Genomic DNA, 18,415 nt, shown 5'->3' on the forward strand with positions numbered 1-18,415 from the left:
AGGGCGAGGACCGGACAAACCAGACCGCCATCACCAACACGGGCGTGAAGGGCGAGGACCGGACAGACGAGACCGCCATGACGAACCCGGGCGTGAAGAGGAAGACCAGAGAGACGAGACCGGGAAGGTGAAGCCGGGCGTGGAGGCTCAGACCGGATTGCAGGACCGGGATGAGGATGCCGGGCGTGGAAGAAGCTGTGGGTGAGAGAAGTTGGACCGGTTTGCACCCAAACCGGGTCGGTTCGACCCAACTCGACCTTGGGTCATTTTTATCACATTTTGAAGACCAAAATTAGCCTTATCCAAGGGGCACTCTAGTCTTTTATCCTATGTATCTCTCTTTACCCTAAACCTAACTATAAATACTTTGTAATCTCCATTTTGGAGAGATTATCTTATTTTCTCTCTAAGAAACACAAAACTTTTGGTGAAAGTTCTTGCCTTGAATCAAATCATCATCTTCTTGTGTTCTTGAGTGTTTATAATTTCTGTTTCATCTTTCTTGAACATGATTAAGCTTGGAAACCTCATGGGTTCAAGAGTAATCATGGTGATTAGTGAGTAGATCCACTTTTGGATTCATGGGTTAGGGAGATTAAGGGTGATTAGGCTTGATCTAAGGTGTTTAGGTGTAGATCCTTCTTATTCCTTGCTAGTAGAGTGTTTTTAATGCTTCTTTAGGGCTGGCCTCTCTAAAGTTGAGTTCTAGACATTTCCCACCCACAAGGTGTTTGATGAAATGTCTGAACCAACTCTCCTAAGCTTTTAACATACTCTACCAAAGAGATTTGTTGTTAAAGGTGTTAAGATGGCTATTAGACTTATTCTTAATGATTGCTTCCTAAACATTCAACCAAAGAGATTTGATGCTTGAGTTTTGGAAGCAAATGAGCATTCATCTAGAGATAGAGTTTGTTTAGTCTTGTGTCTAGGTCTAAGGTAGATAGATTGGTTGAAAGCTGGCACCTTAGTTTGAGTTTGATCACCCAAGGTCTAAGTCCCTTATCCCATGAGTCCTCTCATCTCATAATCTTAAGAAAGTCTCTTGCTTTATTGCATTTCTAGTCTTATTCTAGTATAATCTCTTATCATATCTTGATAGCATTTAGCTTAAGCATGGTCTTGCATTCCTAGTGGTTCATGTTCTCTTAGAATTGGATTGACATCCTTTATACTTCAGCATTTGAATAGGATCTTAGAAAAATCCTGTTATCAAAATTCAAATCTCTGCTTCCGGTGCTCGTCTTATGAAGGTTAAACAAGAAGCTGGAGAGAAGATGAAGAAGGATGCCAAGAAGAAGAAGGCTAAAGACTCAATTGGAGCGAGAGTCAAGAGGATGAAGAAGAAAGATGACAAGAGCGCCTCCTCTGGACCTCACTCTCCCTCGCTGTTGAAGAGTCAGGATGTCGTTAATCTCGTCGTCCAAGCTCATGGCAAGAGTAATCTAGCCAGGGCTTGTACTGACGATGAAACCCCTGAAACTGTCCCAGAGGGTTGGTTCTGTGTTCACGAGAAATACATCTCCAAGTGCCACCTTAGGTTCCCTCTCCCAACCCTCTTGCTAGATCTCCTAGATCACTATCAACTGGCCCTTTCCCAACTTTGCCCCTCGGTTAACCGAGTGGTGAACGGATTCATCACCAGGGCTAAGGAAGAAGGAGTTATCGTAGGGTTGAGTGGGCTGATGAGTCTGTTCCTGATAAAGGAGAGCTCTTCCAAGGATGGCGGAAGCGGGACCTATTACCTCCCCTGTCGTCCGAGGCTAGGCATTTTTAAGTTTACGGCCAGTGATGATGACTGGCGAAAGAAGTATTTCTATGTCAAGATCGACCCTTCGACGGTTCCTGTAGGCCGAGACCTCAGGACCTCTTGGTCTGACATTTCTGGTTAGGTTTTTAGGGATATGTTTGTGTATTCGTTTTTGCTTATCGCGATTTGCTAACCTCTTTGATTCTTCTTGCAGAGATTGAGGACCCTGTTAAGTTATCCGGTAAACTCACCAGAGCTCTCTATAGGAAGCTGCAGCACAGCCCTAATACTTGGGGAGCTTATACTACTACGAGAGTTGGATCAGCTAGGTTCCCTGAACGATACAAGGCTTCTTTTCCTGATTCAGTTTCGGTTGCTGGTTTAGAAGGTAACCTTCTTTCATTGATTTCAAATCCTTAATGCTTGAATTTGTCTTCTGGGATTTAAGGATTTTTCCTTTTGATTTAGTTTTTGAAGGTGCATCGATATTCTCAGTCTCGTCAGGAGCCAGTACCTCAGAAAAGACTCAGTCACAGAAAATGCCTATCAAGCCTTCGTTCCGTTCCAGGGGTAGGTCGACTAAAGCTGCCAGCTCCTCTCGAGGAAGCGACAAGAATCAAGGAGGATCCTTCCTCAGCACTGTGAAGGATGTTCTTGATGATGGAGGCTCTGCTCCTGCCAAAGATGCCAGTTATTCCGAGCCCAAGGTTCAGGAAGTTGTCCCTCACCCTGAGGTTCCGGAGGTGGAAGCTGATCCTCAAATAGTGAAGGATACTCATGAATTTGATCCTCCGAGGAGCAAGAGGTCCAGGACCGATCAAGTTGACAGACCTTCTAGGTCTTCCTCTTCTTCCTCTAGAGGAGGAACCGCCGGCTGGAACTTCACTCACTCGAAGCCTGGATCAGTCTTGGATGACTCGTGGGGTTTGGCTACGCTAATGAGGCATATGAAGAGAACCGGGTGCGCCCTTCCCTCAACCGCCAATCTCACGAACAAGGAGGAGTATGTTGAGATTGCCCACTTCATGGGTCAGGTATGACCTCTACTCTAGTCTTTTAACTTGATCCTTTTCGGAAGATGTTTAGTAAGTTATTGTTTTCGTTTTTGTAGCTAGCTGGAGCTATCAACAGGGCTCAGTTCAAGTTTGAAGAAACTGTTCACAATGCCCCCAACGCTGGTGAGCTAGCTCAGGTTACTGAGCTAGTTAGAGCTACTAAGGTAGAGCTTGACCAGGCTCGGGTTCAGGTCTCTGAACTTCAAGCTGAGGTCAAGAGACTTGGATCCAAAGCCGACATTCAGCAAGGGAAAATTGAGAGTCAAACGGTGGACATCCAGGTGAAGAGCCGGAAGATTGCTGAGTTGGAGTCTGCTCGAAAGATAGCCGAGTATCAGGTCAAGGAACTGATTGCTTCGTCCCAAGACAGCCAGAAGATCAGGGAAACTGAGGTCAAGCTGGCTGTTAGGAGAGGAAAGAAAGAGGTAGCTGATGCCTACAACAAGATCTTGGCCTCCGTGAAGGAGAAGTTTGCCAAGAAGAAGGATGAGGTCGAGCTCCAGATTTATGCTCAAGAGCTTCAGGCCAACACCGACCTCTTGAAGGATGCTGGAGAATGAAATCCAGAATGCTGAGGACGAGTATAATCGTCTAATGACCTTGATGCCGGAGGCGGCTGCTGCGTACGAAAAGGCGCAAGTCTCAGACTTCTCGATCAGCAAGCTCCCTCTTCCTCAACTCTCTGAGAGCTCAGGTACTTTCGAGATCAATATGTTCAATCTCCCCTTTTCTGGAGAGTACGGTTCTAACTTAGGTTTGGTGGACCCTGATTCAGCTCCAGTCGAGGCGTCCGAGATGGGCGATGATAAGGAGGCAGATGAGGGAGGTCCAGCCAAAGAAAGCGAACCAGCTGAAGGAGATAAGAGTGTCGGGAGGAGCTCCCGTGATGATGATGTCTAAGAGCTGAGGCTCTTCTCGAAAATGTTGTTTTCATGACTTTTGCCTACTGGGCTTTAATTTCGTTTATATACCAGATTTGCAGCCTGAGGAGGCTTTTAAACCTTGACTTGTTTTAGGGTCTTTGGAACCCTTGGTAGCCTGGGGAGGCTTTTAAACCCTTTTCTATCTAAACTTGGTTTTTATTTTCGTTCCAAGTCTTTTGATTTAACTTAGTCGTTTTTGGATGAATTCGGTTTAGTGAATTCTCAGAATTAGATCTCAGATTTTATGATAAGTCTGGAAGACTTTAATTGTCTTTGGTTCCTTAAGAGGAGTTCCTGAAATATTGAGATTAGCTCAAGGTTTTTAGGAACCTGAGTTCGGTTTGGGGCTTTCATTTGAGAATGGTTCATGGGAACCTGAATTCGTTTATGGGATTTTAAGACCCTTTGAAACTTTCTTAGGATTTTAAGACCTTTTGAGATTTGATAAGGATTTTAAGACCTTTTTGAGATTTCATAAGGGGTTTAAGACCTTGGTGGTTTCTAAGGATTTTAAGACCTTAGGTTTAGGTTTATCAAATTTGATTTCGCTTGAAGGATTTTAAGACCTTCGAGATTGTTAAGGTTTTTAAGACCTTAGGTTCAGGTTCCTGGAGACCTGAGTTGATTCGAAAGGTTTTAGGACCTTAGGTTCAGATTCTTGGAGACCTGAACTGTTAAAGAGTCGAGGTATCGAGGATAATTGCTTTATTGATAATATAATACATGGAATCATAGTAATCATACAATTTCTGCTTGGGCTATGTGATTTTGATCAGACATATGCCCCCTTTGGTCGTGATGAACAGGGTGTTGAGATGAGGTTGGGGCTGCACTCATGACGGAGTTGCCTACGTACCCAGTCAAGGGATCAAGCCTAACGTAGTTCGAGAATTTTAAGTACCTAATGATAGTATCTTTTGAGATTCGTGGCATTCCACGATCTGATTTCAGGTACCCCGGTTCGCACCTTTAGGAGCTTGTAAACGCCAGGTCGTACCACGTGGATGATCCGATAAGGACCCTCCCAGTTGGTTCCTAATTTCCCAGCATCTGGTTCCTTGGTTCCTTCGAAAACTTTCCTAAGTATTAGTTCACCTACAGCGAACTGTCGGGGCCTAACTTTGGAATTGTAATGTCGTGCCATTGCTTGCTGATAGTTTTGGATACGAGTCAGAGCTTGGTCCCGTCTTTCCTCGATTAGATCGAGGCTGTCCGTCAGGAGCTGGTCATTAGCTGCAGGATCGGACGTACAGAGTTCCCGGCGGAGGCTACCAGCAATGGTTTCGGCTGGGACGACAGCTTCCATCCCGTAGGCTAAGGAGAAAGGGGTTTCCTCTGTAGCCTTTCGTGGGGTGGTTCGACAAGCCCAAAGTACTTCAGGTTCTGACCAGAGTTCCTTCTGGGTTCCGAGGCGTTTCTTGAGGTTTGCTAATGCTGATTTATTAGCAGCCTCCGCCTGGCCGTTTCCTTGAGGGCGTCGAGGTGTTGAGAAAGTCAGGCGGATATTCCATTTGTCACAAAATATTTTGAAGTCGTGAGATATGAATTGTCCTCCATTGTCAGTCACGATTTCGTATGGGACGCCGTGTCTACACACGATATCTTTCCACACAAATCGTTCGACCTCGAATCTGGTTACCTGTTGGAAAGCTCTGCCTCTATCCATTTTGTGAAGTAGTCTGTTAGGAATAAGAGGAAGCGTAGCTTCTTCTTTCCACATCCTGACGCTACTAGTGGTCCTACGATGTCCATGGACCACCTCATAAATGGGTAAGGGGTGGATATGTTGGATAGCTTTTCCGCAGGTTGGTGTATAATCGGTGCATGCCTCTGGCATTTGTCGCATGAGGAAGAGTAGACCTCACAGTCTGCAATAATGGTAGGCCAGAAATAGCCCTGTCTTTTGATTCAGATAGCTAGAGCTCTGCCTCCAGAGTGGTTCCCACAGGAGCCGTCGTGCATTTCCTTCATGAGTTTCATAGCAACGAGGCCATGGACGCATTTTAGGTGAGGTCTGGAAACGCTTCGTTTGTGGAGGACGGAATTGATTATGCAGTATCTCGCGCTCAATGCTTTGAGTTTTCGAACCTCCCATTTATTGGATGGAGTCTTTCCCTCCAGGATGTATTGCGTGATTGGTATTCTCCAGTCCTCTCTCCCTACAACTTTGTTATGAAGAGACGAGGGAGGTTCCTGTTCGGGACCTGGTGTCGTGGTGCCCCCAGAGGTATTCGTAGGATTAGGCTCCAGGGAGTCTGAATTCTGAGGAATATCTCCAATTTCCTCGTTATTCTCTGGGGTCTGGATGTTGCCCCCAGATGAATATTTGAGAGCTGAGCGACTTCTGGTTTTGACTCTGCAGACGAGTGGGTCCGAGGTCTGGATGGTGCCCCCGGAGGTATTCGTGGGATTTAGCTCCTGGGAATCTGAATTCCGGGGAATACTTTCATTTTTGTCGCTGTTCTCCGTGTTTTGGATTGTGTTCCTGGGGGTATGCTTTTTAAAGCTACGTATTTTGGCTTTCGGGAACCAGAAAGTTGTGAGAACTTGGGTAGCTGTCGTTTCAGGGTAGTTACCTTCGGTTTGCTCTTTTGGCTTGTTGTCTATCTCAGCTTTAGTAGCTATGTCGATACTTGGTTTTTCGATTCCTTCCACGGGTATGATCCGTTTTACGAGGGGGTATGATGTGGAGGCTTAAGCAGCCAATGCATCTGCTGAGGAGTTTTCTCCTCATGGGATCCTTGTTAGCTCGAACTTGTCGAACTGCCTAGTGAGGTTCTGGACGACTTCGAGATATTCCCCCATTCTTTCGTCCCTCGTTTCATATTCTCCATGAAACTGGCTGGCTACTAGCTGCGAATCACTATAAGCATTTAGCTCTCGGATTCCGAGGCTTAGGGTGAGTTTCAACCCTGCGATTGGTGCTTCATATTCAGTCTCGTTGTTTGAGGCGCTGAATCCGAGCCTATAGGACTGCTCGATGGTTTCTCCAGCTGAAGAAGTCAGCCTTAGCCCGACACCGGAGCCTTGTTTTGATGAGGCTCCGTCGACATACAGGCTCCACTTTGGAGATTCCATTTCCGAGTCTAATTGCTCGGATGCTAGCTCAATGATAAAATCGGCAAGGACCTGAGCCTTTGCTGCTGCTCGAGGTCTGTATTCGATGTCGTATTCACTGAGCTCTATGGCCCATTTAGCCAATCGCCCTGACTGGCTGGGGCTGTGCAATATCATTCGTAATGGTTGCGAAGTCATTACGATGATCGAGTGCGATTGGAAGTAAGGTCATAATTTCCTGGCGGCTGTTACGACCGCTAGCGCTAATTTTTCCATTGTAGGGTACCTAGTTTCGGCGTCTATCAGACTCTTGCTAGTGTAATAGACAGGTCTTTGTTCGTTTTGTTCCTCTCGTACCAGCACGCCGCTAACTGCAGCAGTTGATACGGCGAGGTACAGATACAGTGGCTCTCCAACTACAGGTTTGGACAGGATCGGAGGTTCGGAGAGGTAAGCTTTCAATTGCTTGAAGGCTTCCTCACATTTCTCGTCCCATAAGAACTTCTTATTATTTTTTAGAAGTTTCTAGAATGGGAGGCACTTATCGGTTGACCTGGATATGAATCGATTTAATGCTGCGATTCGTCCAGTCAATCTTTGTACCTCTCTAGTTGACTTAGGTGACGGCATTTCCAGGAAGGTCGCTATCTGCTGCGGGTTGGCTTCAATACCTCTTTCAGTTACGAGGTAGCCTAGGAACTCGCCTGAGGGTACCCCGAAGGTACATTTAGTGGGATTGAGCTTCATATCGTACTTGTTAAGGATATCGAAGCATTCCCTTAAGTGGGAGATACGGTCTTCTCCAGCTGAGAATTTGACTAGCATATCGTCAATATAGACCTCCATGGTTTTTCCGAGTTGTCCAGCAAACATCTTATTTACTAGCCTCTGATAGGTAGCTCCTGCGTTCTTTAACCCGAATGGCATAACCTTGTAACAATAGGTTCCTCGTTCGGTTATGAATGCAGTTTTTTCTTGATCCTCAGGATCCATCATGATTTGGTTGTATCTTGAGAAGGCATCCAGGAAGGATAGGAGTCGATGGCCAGCTGTTGCTTCAACCAGGCGGTCGATGTGAGGTAGCGGGAAGTTGTCTTTAGGACAAGCCTTGTTTAGGTGGGTGAAGTCTACACAGATTCTCCATTTCCCGTTTTTCTTTTTTACAACTACCGGGTTAGCTAGCAAGTCAGGGTAGTGTACTTCTCGAATGGACCCAGCTTTCGTAAGTCGGTCAACTTCATCGTTAACAGCTTGAGCCTTTTCGAGGCCCAGCTTGCGACGCTTTTGTTTGATCGGTTTGAAAGTGGGGTCTACTTTCAGCTTATGGGTGGTGACGTTCGGATCTATACCTTTCATGTCATTGGTTGTCCATGCAAAGGTTTTGACATTGCTTTTCAGGAAGTCAATGAGCTCCTTTTTTGTCTCAAGAGGTAGCTCAGATCTGATGCTCACATGTCTTTCAGGATTTGAGTCGTCGATGCAAACTTTTTCGGTGAGGTTCCTAGGGGGACCTCAAATATTTTGTTGCATTTCACGACCCTCCTGGATCTGTAATTGCTATTGGGGGGATTTTTTGAGGATTTCGAATCCTCCCAGGTAACAGATCCTGGAGATCTGCTGGCTACCATGTACGGTAGTTATCCCTTCAGGTGTTGGGAATTTCACACATTGATGATAAGTCGAGGCTACTGCCTTCATTTTGTGGATCCAAGGTCTTCCCAATATCGCATGGAACGGGGAAGGTTTGTCGATGACTACTAAGTTGGTCATTTTCATTACTCCGCCAGCTATGATTGGGAGCTTGATAGTTCCCAATGAGGTAGCTGTTTCTCCGGAAAAGCCTACGAGATTAGCCTTTTGGCCAATAATTTTGTAGTCATATATTTCCATCAACAGAGCTTCCTGTGTCTATCATAAGTTTAGGCACCTTGTATCCTGCGATGTTCAGGGTGACGATCAGAGCATCATCGTGGGGTCTGTCAAGGTTTGAGGTCTCGCTCTCCCAGAAAGAAATCTTAGTATTGGACTCGGGGTTAGGAGGCTTAGGTCCAGTGTTAGACACAGCCTTCCGTACGTGATTCTTAATAGAATTGACGGAGTCTTGACATATATCTGATCCTCCAAGGATACAGTCCACCCTCGAGTCGGGACTCGATTGAAGTGACGGTTTGCTCAAGAGAGCCTCGATTTGTAGGCTTTTTCCTTGGGGAATTTTCCAAGAATCATATCGACTCTCTTCTTGGGAACTGGAGGTGGCGAATCCGTCTCCTTCTCCGGTGACATCTCGCGTTTTGGAGAGGTATCTCTAGGACCTCTTTTCTGATAGGGCGGTGGCTTTTTGAGGTCCACGCCCTTTATTTCTCCGGCTGCGAATTTAGCTGCCAGCTGTCGGTGGAGGTCCCAACATTCTTCAGTTGAGTGCCCTTCTCGATCGTGATAGGAGCAATGTTTGTTCTTATCAAACCCTTTTGACCAGGGAGTTTTGTTTGCTGCGGCGACAGGTTTTTCTTCCTTATCCTCCTCGATTGCGTAGGAATGTTCCCCCTGAGTCTGATTGTTCCGGAGGTTCCCCTTTTTATGAGGTCCCTTTGCCTCTGAAGATTCACCTTTCGAGTGATTCTGAGGTTTCTTGTGGAGTTTATCCAGTGCAGCTGTCTCTTCCTCCAAAGTAATATATCTAGTGGCTTTATGAAGAGCATCATCGATAGTTGGAGGAGTATTGGGTTTTAGCTCCGACCAGAAATCCGATTTATACCACAGACCTCTTCTAAGGGCCTCGATGGCGACTTGGTCGTTGGGATTCGAGAGCTTGGTTCTTACTGCTCTGAATTTCTCGATGTAGACTCGTAGCGAGTCCCCCATTCCTTGTCTGACCTTCCAGAGGTCGGCCTCAGAGGCTTGCTTCAGGATATGGGTCGAGTACTGCTTCATGAAGGCATTAGTTAACTGATCGAAACTGTTTATCGAGGCTGGTTCGAGACCAGAAAACCACTCAAGGGCTGTTCGAACCAGGTTTTCGGCGAATGTCCTGCAGTAACCTGCTTCACATTCTTCTTGCGTGAAATGGGCTTTCACCATTGCTAATCGGAAGGCTCTGAAATATGCCTTTGGGTCAGAGGTCCCATCATACTCGAATTCTAATTTTTCGGGTATCTCTTATGTAAGAGCTAGCAATTCTGTCAGTGAATGGAGTCCCACGGGTTTCTTCAATCAAGCTCTCGATTTCGGGAGCTGAGCTCGTTGCCTTATGAACTTGAGCATTCAACTTTTGGAGAGCTGCGTGAGCTTTTGGAGAGCTGCGTGAGTTCGTTTCATATATCTGCGAATGGCGTCAGGTCCCTCTAGAGGAAGGACATTTGGGTCATTATTAGGTATCTGACGAGCAGGTTCCTGGCGGAATCGTGTTAGCTCATCTTCCCATGCAGCTGGTGGGCTAAGTCGCTCACCGGCTCTTGGGTTATCGGTGTCTGCCATTTGATAACCGTCCGCATTCGGGGTTGAGCTTCTGGTTTGATAAACCGAAGCTGATGTTCTGCCCCCGGATGGGGAGGATACTCCTGCTCCGGATCTAAAAACAGGCGGCGGAGGAGGCAAACGAGTGCTCCGGTCAGCAATCTGACTGGGTGTGGAGCTGGTTGACGCTACGTTACTTCCCATAGCACTGGTGATGGTTGGGTAAACGCGGGAGCTGTCCCAGTATGAGGTGTCTGGAAAGCAGATCCCCGTCCTTCCGGAACAGTGCTGTCAGGAGAAAAGTCTAAACGTCCTCGGGGAACGAGGGATCGGTCAATCGATCTCGGAAAGTGACCCCCGGAGTTTGACGTTGCGGTGGTTGGGTTGTTGCGTTTAGAGATCTAGTTATCTCTTCGAATCGTTGCTGCCGAACAGCTAGCTGATGCATTGTACGCTCATTTTCCTGAGCTTTGTCTACTAATTGCATCATCATCTGACGAATCTCAGAGAGCTGAGCCTCCGTTTGATTCAAAGTGGTTTGCTGTTGAGGATTCTCGGTGACTGGAAGCCCGGAGGCGGTTCCACTTGATGATCTCGGGTTAGTAACTCCAGTGGCAGTCTGGCTCGTTCGAGCGCTAGCCGGAGGCTGTTGCCCAGATCGGTGATCGCCACGTCGAAGCTCCGGAGTTACGAGACTAGAGCCTCCATCGTTCGGTGAGCCATCACTCTGAATCGGGAGGTTAGAATCAGAAGGATTCGTTGTCTGATCGGTAGGATTCATCCTTAAGTTAGAGTAAGGGATTCAATTGTTTCTTCCCCACAGACGGCGCCAATTGTGAGGGATTAAACTCACCTCCTGGATTTTAGATCAGGTTAAGGTTTAGGGAAAGATTAGGGAAAGATAACGTGGGCTGAATCCTGTAATAACTTGTAGAATGAATTATGATTTTGTATTGATAACTTGTTAAAAGAGTGGTTACAAAGAGATGTTTCTCTTGATGATTACAAAGATAACAAAGTGTTTGAGAGATTATATGAATGATCGTGAAAATGAGTAAAGGTTGAATGAATCCCCTCTTCTTGATTGACTTCTCCTTTAAATAGACTCAGGCTCCATTTGATCGCCACCAACTGGTTCCCGAGATCCCCTCTGTGATTTGAGGGATTTGTAACAGCTCCCCTTTGACCGGGTCGTGCGCCTACTTGTGCGTCCACGAGCTGCCTCCTTTCCGTGACCTCTCTAGTAAGCACCTTTAGCTCACAGCCTCCGGCTCTAGCTTAGCTGCCTTTAAAAATTGAATTTGTGATGGGCCTATCACGGCCCGTTATCATTTCTTGTTATTCATCATTAGCTAGCGGGTCGTATTTGGGCCCAACACTCACTTGGCGGCTAGAACTAGGGTTTCCATTGCTCTTTCTTTCCGACTTGTTCTTTCGCCAGGAAAGTTCCCCGAGCTCCGGCTTTTTTTCGATCACTTTCCTTTACATGTAACCACTTCTTTTCCTAATTTAGAAATAAAACGTCTTTGAACTGACCAACCGACGAGTTCCGTCGTATTTACTAGTTTAGACCGAACTCGGTTCAAACAGTTGGCGCCCACCGTGGATCAGACAAGGTAGTGTTAGCTTGCATGAATCACCATTCCCATCGACAACAGGCGGTTAAGAGCCTTAAGCCCGTTCACCTTTTCCGCCGCAGACACAACCGGCATCCATATACCACACAATGATACACTAGTCGTCGAAATAGGTATCGGCACCTGCGACGTCTCCAAGGTCGACACCGGAAGATCGGTTAACATAATCCTCCTCCGAACTCTGGTGCAAATGGAAGAGGACCTCCGAGATATACGCTCTCCCGTTCGCGAGCTGACAGCCTACGACACGACGACGACCTTGACGCTCGGCAAAATCTGCCTCCAGACCGCCGCACACGGTGTCTTGAACCAAACGGAGTTCTCTGTTGTCGATATATCAGTTCCAAAATCCTCAGGATACCTTGAATCGCGAAAACGGGTGATATTGCCTCTACTTACCATCAGTGCGTCAAATTTCCAGGGCTAAATGGAGACAATAGAACTCTGTGCGGGGACCAAGAGGCAGCCAGGGCTATCCTTCTCGCAGTCACTAAAGCCAACCAGAATAACCCCGTATTAAACTCAGTAACCGCCTCCGCCAGAAAGCTTAGACCAAACCAAGATGAAATAACTGAAGTAGCGATCGACGACTCCGACCCGAGCAAAATACTCTGGATAGGAGCCTACTTGGAAAACCCCATGAAGGACAAAATCATCGCTTTCTTGCGGTCAAACATGTCAACCTTCGCCTGGAAAACCGACGACATGAAGGGAATAGACCCCGCGATAGTGACGCACGAGCTTAACGTCGACCCGACTTTCAAGCCCATACAACAGAAGCACAGAAAACTGGGTCCATAGCGATCTAAGGCAGTCAGCGAAGAAGTCGAACTTTTGCTCGGGGCCGGTTCGATTGTTGAAGTCAATTATCCCGAATGCCTGGCTAACCCAGTCGTCGTAACAAAGCATGTCCTAAAGACATCTTTCCCCTTCCTCACATAGACCGCCTGGTGGAATCAACCGCCGGCAATGAGCTACTGACATTTATGTGGGAACCAAGATTCACACCGTCGATTTTAATGAATAAAAACGGAGAAAAACCAAGTAAACCCGATTTTCCCAGAAGTTCTGAATTCTCTATATAATCGCGTAAATAAATAGATCGCAAGATGAGAATAAATTCTCGCTCGGAGGCGTTTTATTGATAAAAAGTATGAATACAGGGTTTTTCCGAAAGGAGTAGAGATATGCTAACAAGAGTAGAACGAAAAAGCAGCAAAACGTCATAGGTTTGGCCTCGCCAGTCTAACCACCTAAGTTCTAAGTTCTCTAAGCTAGCAGGAGTTCTCTAAGTCTAAATTCTGGATCCCCCTTTTTCTTCTGCTCCTGATATCCTTATATAGTTGCTCTAGGTCGGTGGCCCATCTATTCCTTTGCCTTCGGGTACAAGTTTCGTCGATCTTGATATTTATCTTCGATTCTTGACATTTATCTTTGGAAATTAACTTAGCATTTATCGTAATTCCGCGAGTTAGGATAAACCATCATAACTTCTATGGGCATGAATCCCCTCTGAGATCGTAGGTGGGCCTCTAGACCATTTTAGATCCTTGCGGACCATTCTTAGGCCTTTTGGCGTTTATACGATTTCTCGGTTTTAGTCGTAAAACTTCGAGAGTAACTTTAATCGAAACGAAAATAGAAGTATATGGTCCCGAAGGTCGGATATCACAGCTATACGGAAGATACGGTAGTTGAAATTAGTCGGACAGGCCGGGATAAGGTCGTGCTTGCTGAGCGACCGGACCCTCGCCATGGTCGATGTCATGTCCCTGATCCTGGATATGATCATTAGGATCGACCATGGTGCAAGGAGACGCACCAGTCAGGTCATGTGACCTTAAAATAAGGGTATCATGGCCTGGAAGTAAGGTTAAGGGCATCAGGAAGCTAAGATATAGCTAAACCAAGAAGGAGACAAGTATAAAGGAGCTGTACAAAGTGTATGGCAGCTGGGCGATGCAGTGAGCAAGCTCGACCAGCTAGATGAAGTGTAGTGCAGCTCAGTGTAGCTCACTGAAGAGCGTGTCAGCTCCCTGAGCTAGATGAACTAGCTCACTCAGCTGGGTCAGCTGGGGATCAGCTCAACTCAGCTAGACTGAGCGTTCAAGTCTTGGGCAGTTGGGCCAGGTCCGGACAGTGGTCGGACCATGTGGACCACCCGGGTGTGCCGGTGAGCCGGTGGGCACTTGGGATCAGACCAGGGGCTTGGGCAACCAGCTAGGACTTGTTTGTGACATGTCTAGAGGCAGTTAGGGCTGTCAGGGACGTCTGGTAACTGCCATAGGCGAACAGGTGTGATCTGGACCATTGATTAAATTAATGGCCAAAAATGTTAATGAAGGTATGCAATGGTTAAGAAGTAACCACCCCTTCTTCTATATATATATCAGGCAAGTCCGTGCCTTTGCAGGCACGCCAGGGCTTCATTCTTCTTCCTCAAACACAAAGAAAAACAGAGAAAACAGAGAGATGGTCGGATTACACAATACAAGACCAAGAGAGGCTTGAAGCCAGCAAAGAGGCAGTTTTGATTGCAATCAAGAGGGGAGTTGAGAACGACCCTCCGGGGTGTTTTGATTATGGTTTGCCACGCCATAGGATTCCTCTACATCCTTACTACACATCCAAATAGCCAGAGAAGAAGGGAGATGACCGGATTCACTCTCAAAGTCCAAGAGCAGCCTTAAGGGCAGTGGTGTGTAGAAAGGCAGTTTCATGGCCACTGAAGTGAGAAGTGATGGACGACCCTTGGGTGGTGTTTTATCATGGATGAACACACCCTAGGCTTCCTCTGTGTCTTAGGGACACACGCAAATGGTCAGAAGAGAATGGAGAAGGCCGGACTCCACTCCCAAAGGCATGTACAGCCTTGAAGGTGGATGCAGTGCAGAAACTGGTTTCATGGAAGTTCCATGAAATGGATGATGGGTGCGACCCATGATTGGGTCTTATCAATACTGGAGGTATATGATAAGGCTTGGTAGAGGCGTGCAATAGAGGAGAATGGCCAGACATGATACAGGAAGCACAAGATCTAGTAAGATCAAGTATAAGGTAACATGTACATATGATTACTTTGTGGTTTATGTTGGTGTCTCTAGAGGTGCATATGAGGCCAAGTATGGCACGCCCTTGGAGACCATATATGGTGATGTATTGTAGGGATACAGGACCCTGGACAAAGGGGCGGATCATAACTGATCTAACTCATCCATGTGGGATGATGGTTAGATGCTGTTCATTGGATAGTGATCCATGATGGATCATGGTTTGGTGTTGGGTTTGATCATGGTGTGAACCATGAGTTCGACCCACTGATTAGACACATGGGAGTCCTAGAGCCAGAGGAACCATGTGGAGTGTAAGGTCCAATTCGTTTGGATCCAATAGCAAGCAAAGGAGAGGAGTAAGGCTAGTACTTGTTGGTATGGACCACAAGTATTGTGCTAGTGTGTTTATACAAGGAAGGCTGTGTGTGATCTGATCATGGGAAAGGATGGACGACCTGATACATGGATGATGGATCAAGGTGTCTGCTCTGATTGATCAAAGGATGCACCAGTGGTAAGAGCAACACTAATTAGGTTCAGTGGGACATAGTTCCATGGCCGGTTAGGAGGAGTGAAGACTCATCAGTTCTGAGTCATGTGGGGTGGTTGGTTGATTGACTCAGGAACTGGTGGGCATTATCAATCCTATTTTATGTTGATCAGACGTGGAGGTACTGAACCATGGAGTGGCCAGTTCAGAGAAATCTCTCCATGGCCTTGGTTGGGCAGGTAGGTGGAGATCTGATAGTTCCTGAAGGAATTGTTCAGATCCGACTTCATGGTGAAAGATTAGTTTTATCTCATTGATTTAGAGGTGGTCAGTTATGGCCATATGGGCTGTTCATGGGCGAGATCAGTATGATCGAGGCCAGTTTTTGAGAAATCTGACTTGACCATTCTCTTAGTTATGAATTATCATGAATTATCATGAATTTTAATTAGTTTTTGGAGCATGTTTGCTTGAGGTTGTTTTTGTAGCTGAAGACTTCCCAAAGGTACTTGGTCTGTGGGGATGGCTGGTTGAATGACTAAGTAACCAAGGGAAGGGTTGTATGCAGACACAGGAGAGATGGACGAGTAGACAAGGAGCTGGGCGAAGCTTCCTTGCAGCTCGATCAGCTGGAAGAGAGTAGAGAACCTCAAGTGAAGTTGTTCAGCTCAGCTAGCTGGATGAGCTATCTAAACAGCTAAGTCAGCTGATACAATGAGCTATCAAGCTCCGTGGATGTGGCAAAAGTATGATCTAGCAATATTGCATAGATCTAGATAGAATGGTTAGGGGAATGGAACCTCGGTTATTGTATGACCTGGATTAGGTTCAGGATCAACCTTGTAGCTGGTAGTAGTTGTGTATACAGACCATGGCTAAGGCGATTCGATCCGACCAGTGTTAGATTGGTCTTAGACCAATGGTTAAGTAGAAAAATATTCCGCTGTGCATAAGTTGAAAGGATCTAAGCTAGGGAATGACTAAGGTAGTCTTAAGCTAAGGTCTAAGATAGACTTCGCCCTTAGGTGAAAGTACAGATAAAGATCGAAAAATTGAGTGGTTCGGTCAGGGTATGGACCGAGCGACGTGAGGCATCGACCGCGGCCTAGCCGGCCGGGTTCGGGTCTTACAGTCGAGCTCGCCGGGCGAGCCGACTCGCGTGATGGCCGAGATCGCCGGCGAGCTAACCCGCGTGATGGCCGAGTTCGCCGGGCGAGTTCCCCCACGCTATGGTCGAGCTCACCGGCGAGCTGACCCGCGTGATGGCTAAGCTCGCCGGCGAGCTGACCCGCGTGATGGCCGAGCTCGTCGGGCGAGTCCCCCCACGCTGTGGTCCAGCTCTCCGGCGAGCTGACCCGCGTGGTGGCCGAGCTTTCCGGGCGAGTGGCCCCATGCTGTGGTCGAGCTCGCAGGCGAGCTGACCCACGTGGTGGCTGAGCTCGCTGGGAGAGTGGCCTTACGCTGTGGTCGAGCTCGCCGGGCGAGTGGCTTTTTGTGTGGGATGCGCTCGTTCGTTCACTTCCTATCTTTCTTTCAGTGGGTGTTTTGCGAAAAAACCGTGGATAAAAATAATCTTAGCCGTTGATTTCGAGATAACCGTTTTCGACACCAACAGTTAGCCCCCCGACCCGTAAGACTCGGAGACGATTTTGCGGGCGAATGATGTAAATTAAAAATCGAAATCTTTGGTTAAGAATATTTTATTGCGGAAATCCACGTCACCCTCATATCCTTATCAGTAGCAACTCACTGTTGGGCCCAAATATGGCCCATTAGCTGACGATAGAACCAAAATGAGCATTGGGTTGAGATAAAGCCCAACGCGTATCGGCGACCTGAGCTAAGGTTTACTACAGACCCGGAGGCTGGAAGCTAAAGGCAATCTTCGAAGAGGTCTCGATGAAGAGGAAGCTCATATCACAACAGAAGGAGCACATGACCCGGTCAAAGGGGAAGCTGTTGCGGATTCCTCAATAAACGGAGAGGATCTCGGAGATCAGTTGAAGACAATCAAAGGAAGTCCAAGGCTATTTAAAGAGAAGGTCGAGGACTAAGGAGGGAATTCATTGAACCCTTATTCATTTTCACGATTATTCATATCATCTCTAAAACATTTTGTTATCTTTTTAATTATCAAGAGAAACAACTTTTGTAACCATTCTTTTACCACATTATCAAAACAAATCATCATTCATTCTACAATTTCTTACGGGATTCAGCCCACGATTATCTTTCCCTAATCCTTTCCTAAACTATAACCTGACCTAAAATCAGGAGGTGAGTTTAATCCCTCACACTCACCACTTCTCATTCTTCACACATCTCTTTCTCTCACATTCTCCTCTCTTCAAACTACCTATCAAGAATATCTTCCTCCCCAAGCGAAAAGAAGAACTCTGACGTCGAGATGGGTGAGGCCAACTCGGCATTTCCAACTCCGGCCATGCATGAAGCCAGTCCAACCTTTGTCGCCGGGTTTCTCTCTTTCAAAGAGAGACTGTCTAAACGCAGTGCTGAGAAGGAAGCGACTCGGAACCATGCCGAGTCGCCGGCTGTCCCTTCTTGTTCTTCAATGTCGTCTTTGGCTGAGGGAAAGAAATCTCCCGACTATGCCGCGCCCTTCGTTGGGGCGGAGACGACTCTTGCGACGGTGCCGGAGGTCTCAATTCAACCTTCCGGTTCTTCTACCACTTCGGCCCCGGTTCCTAAAGAAGAAAAGGTGACGGAGCTGATGCCTCCCCCCTCTGGACAGGAAGGAGATCGTTCTAGGGATTCCCGCGGCTAGCGCCCCTCCCCTGCCCAAAAGTCGCAAGAAGGGCAGTGCCGCGACCAAGGCTGCCAAGAAGAGGAGGTGCACCAAAGGCGCGGAAGGGGAACCTTCGGGATTTCTCATGCACCATCGAACCAAGGTTTTTCTTGAACATTCGGCATAGGATACTTAGTCTCTCGTCTTTTCTGATTTTTTCTTGCTTGTGAGCAGTTTGTGTCGCTGATTGA

The 18,415-nt window shown here is 47.0% G+C and overlaps 1 protein-coding gene across 1 annotated transcript; it reads left to right on the forward strand.

The window, feature by feature from the left end:
- Positions 1–1,247: 1,247 nt before the first annotated feature.
- On the forward strand, positions 1,248–3,407 carry LOC130498131 (uncharacterized protein At3g60930, chloroplastic-like). The gene is made up of 4 exons (XM_056991498.1): positions 1,248–1,847; positions 1,901–2,138; positions 2,228–2,784; positions 2,862–3,407. The coding sequence occupies exons 1-4, from the start codon at positions 1,248–1,250 to the stop codon at positions 3,363–3,365; spliced, it is 1,899 nt and encodes a 632-aa protein (XP_056847478.1). The 3' UTR covers positions 3,366–3,407.
- The last annotated feature ends 15,008 nt before the right edge of the window (positions 3,408–18,415 follow it).

Source organism: Raphanus sativus, chromosome 7 (genome assembly GCF_000801105.2).
Source record: "Raphanus sativus cultivar WK10039 chromosome 7, ASM80110v3, whole genome shotgun sequence".
Classification (NCBI taxonomy): domain Eukaryota; kingdom Viridiplantae; phylum Streptophyta; class Magnoliopsida; order Brassicales; family Brassicaceae; genus Raphanus; species Raphanus sativus.

Coding starts and splice junctions, on each gene's coding strand:
- LOC130498131 (XM_056991498.1), top strand. CDS start 1,248: ATGAAGGTTAAACAAGAAGCTGGAGAGAAGATGAAGAAGGATGCCAAG. Junction 1,848..1,900: donor TCGACCCTTCGACGGTTCCT/GTAGGCCGAGAC, acceptor TTAGGTTTTTAG/GGATATGTTTGTGTATTCGT. Junction 2,785..2,861: donor TTGCCCACTTCATGGGTCAG/GTATGACCTCTA, acceptor TCGTTTTTGTAG/CTAGCTGGAGCTATCAACAG.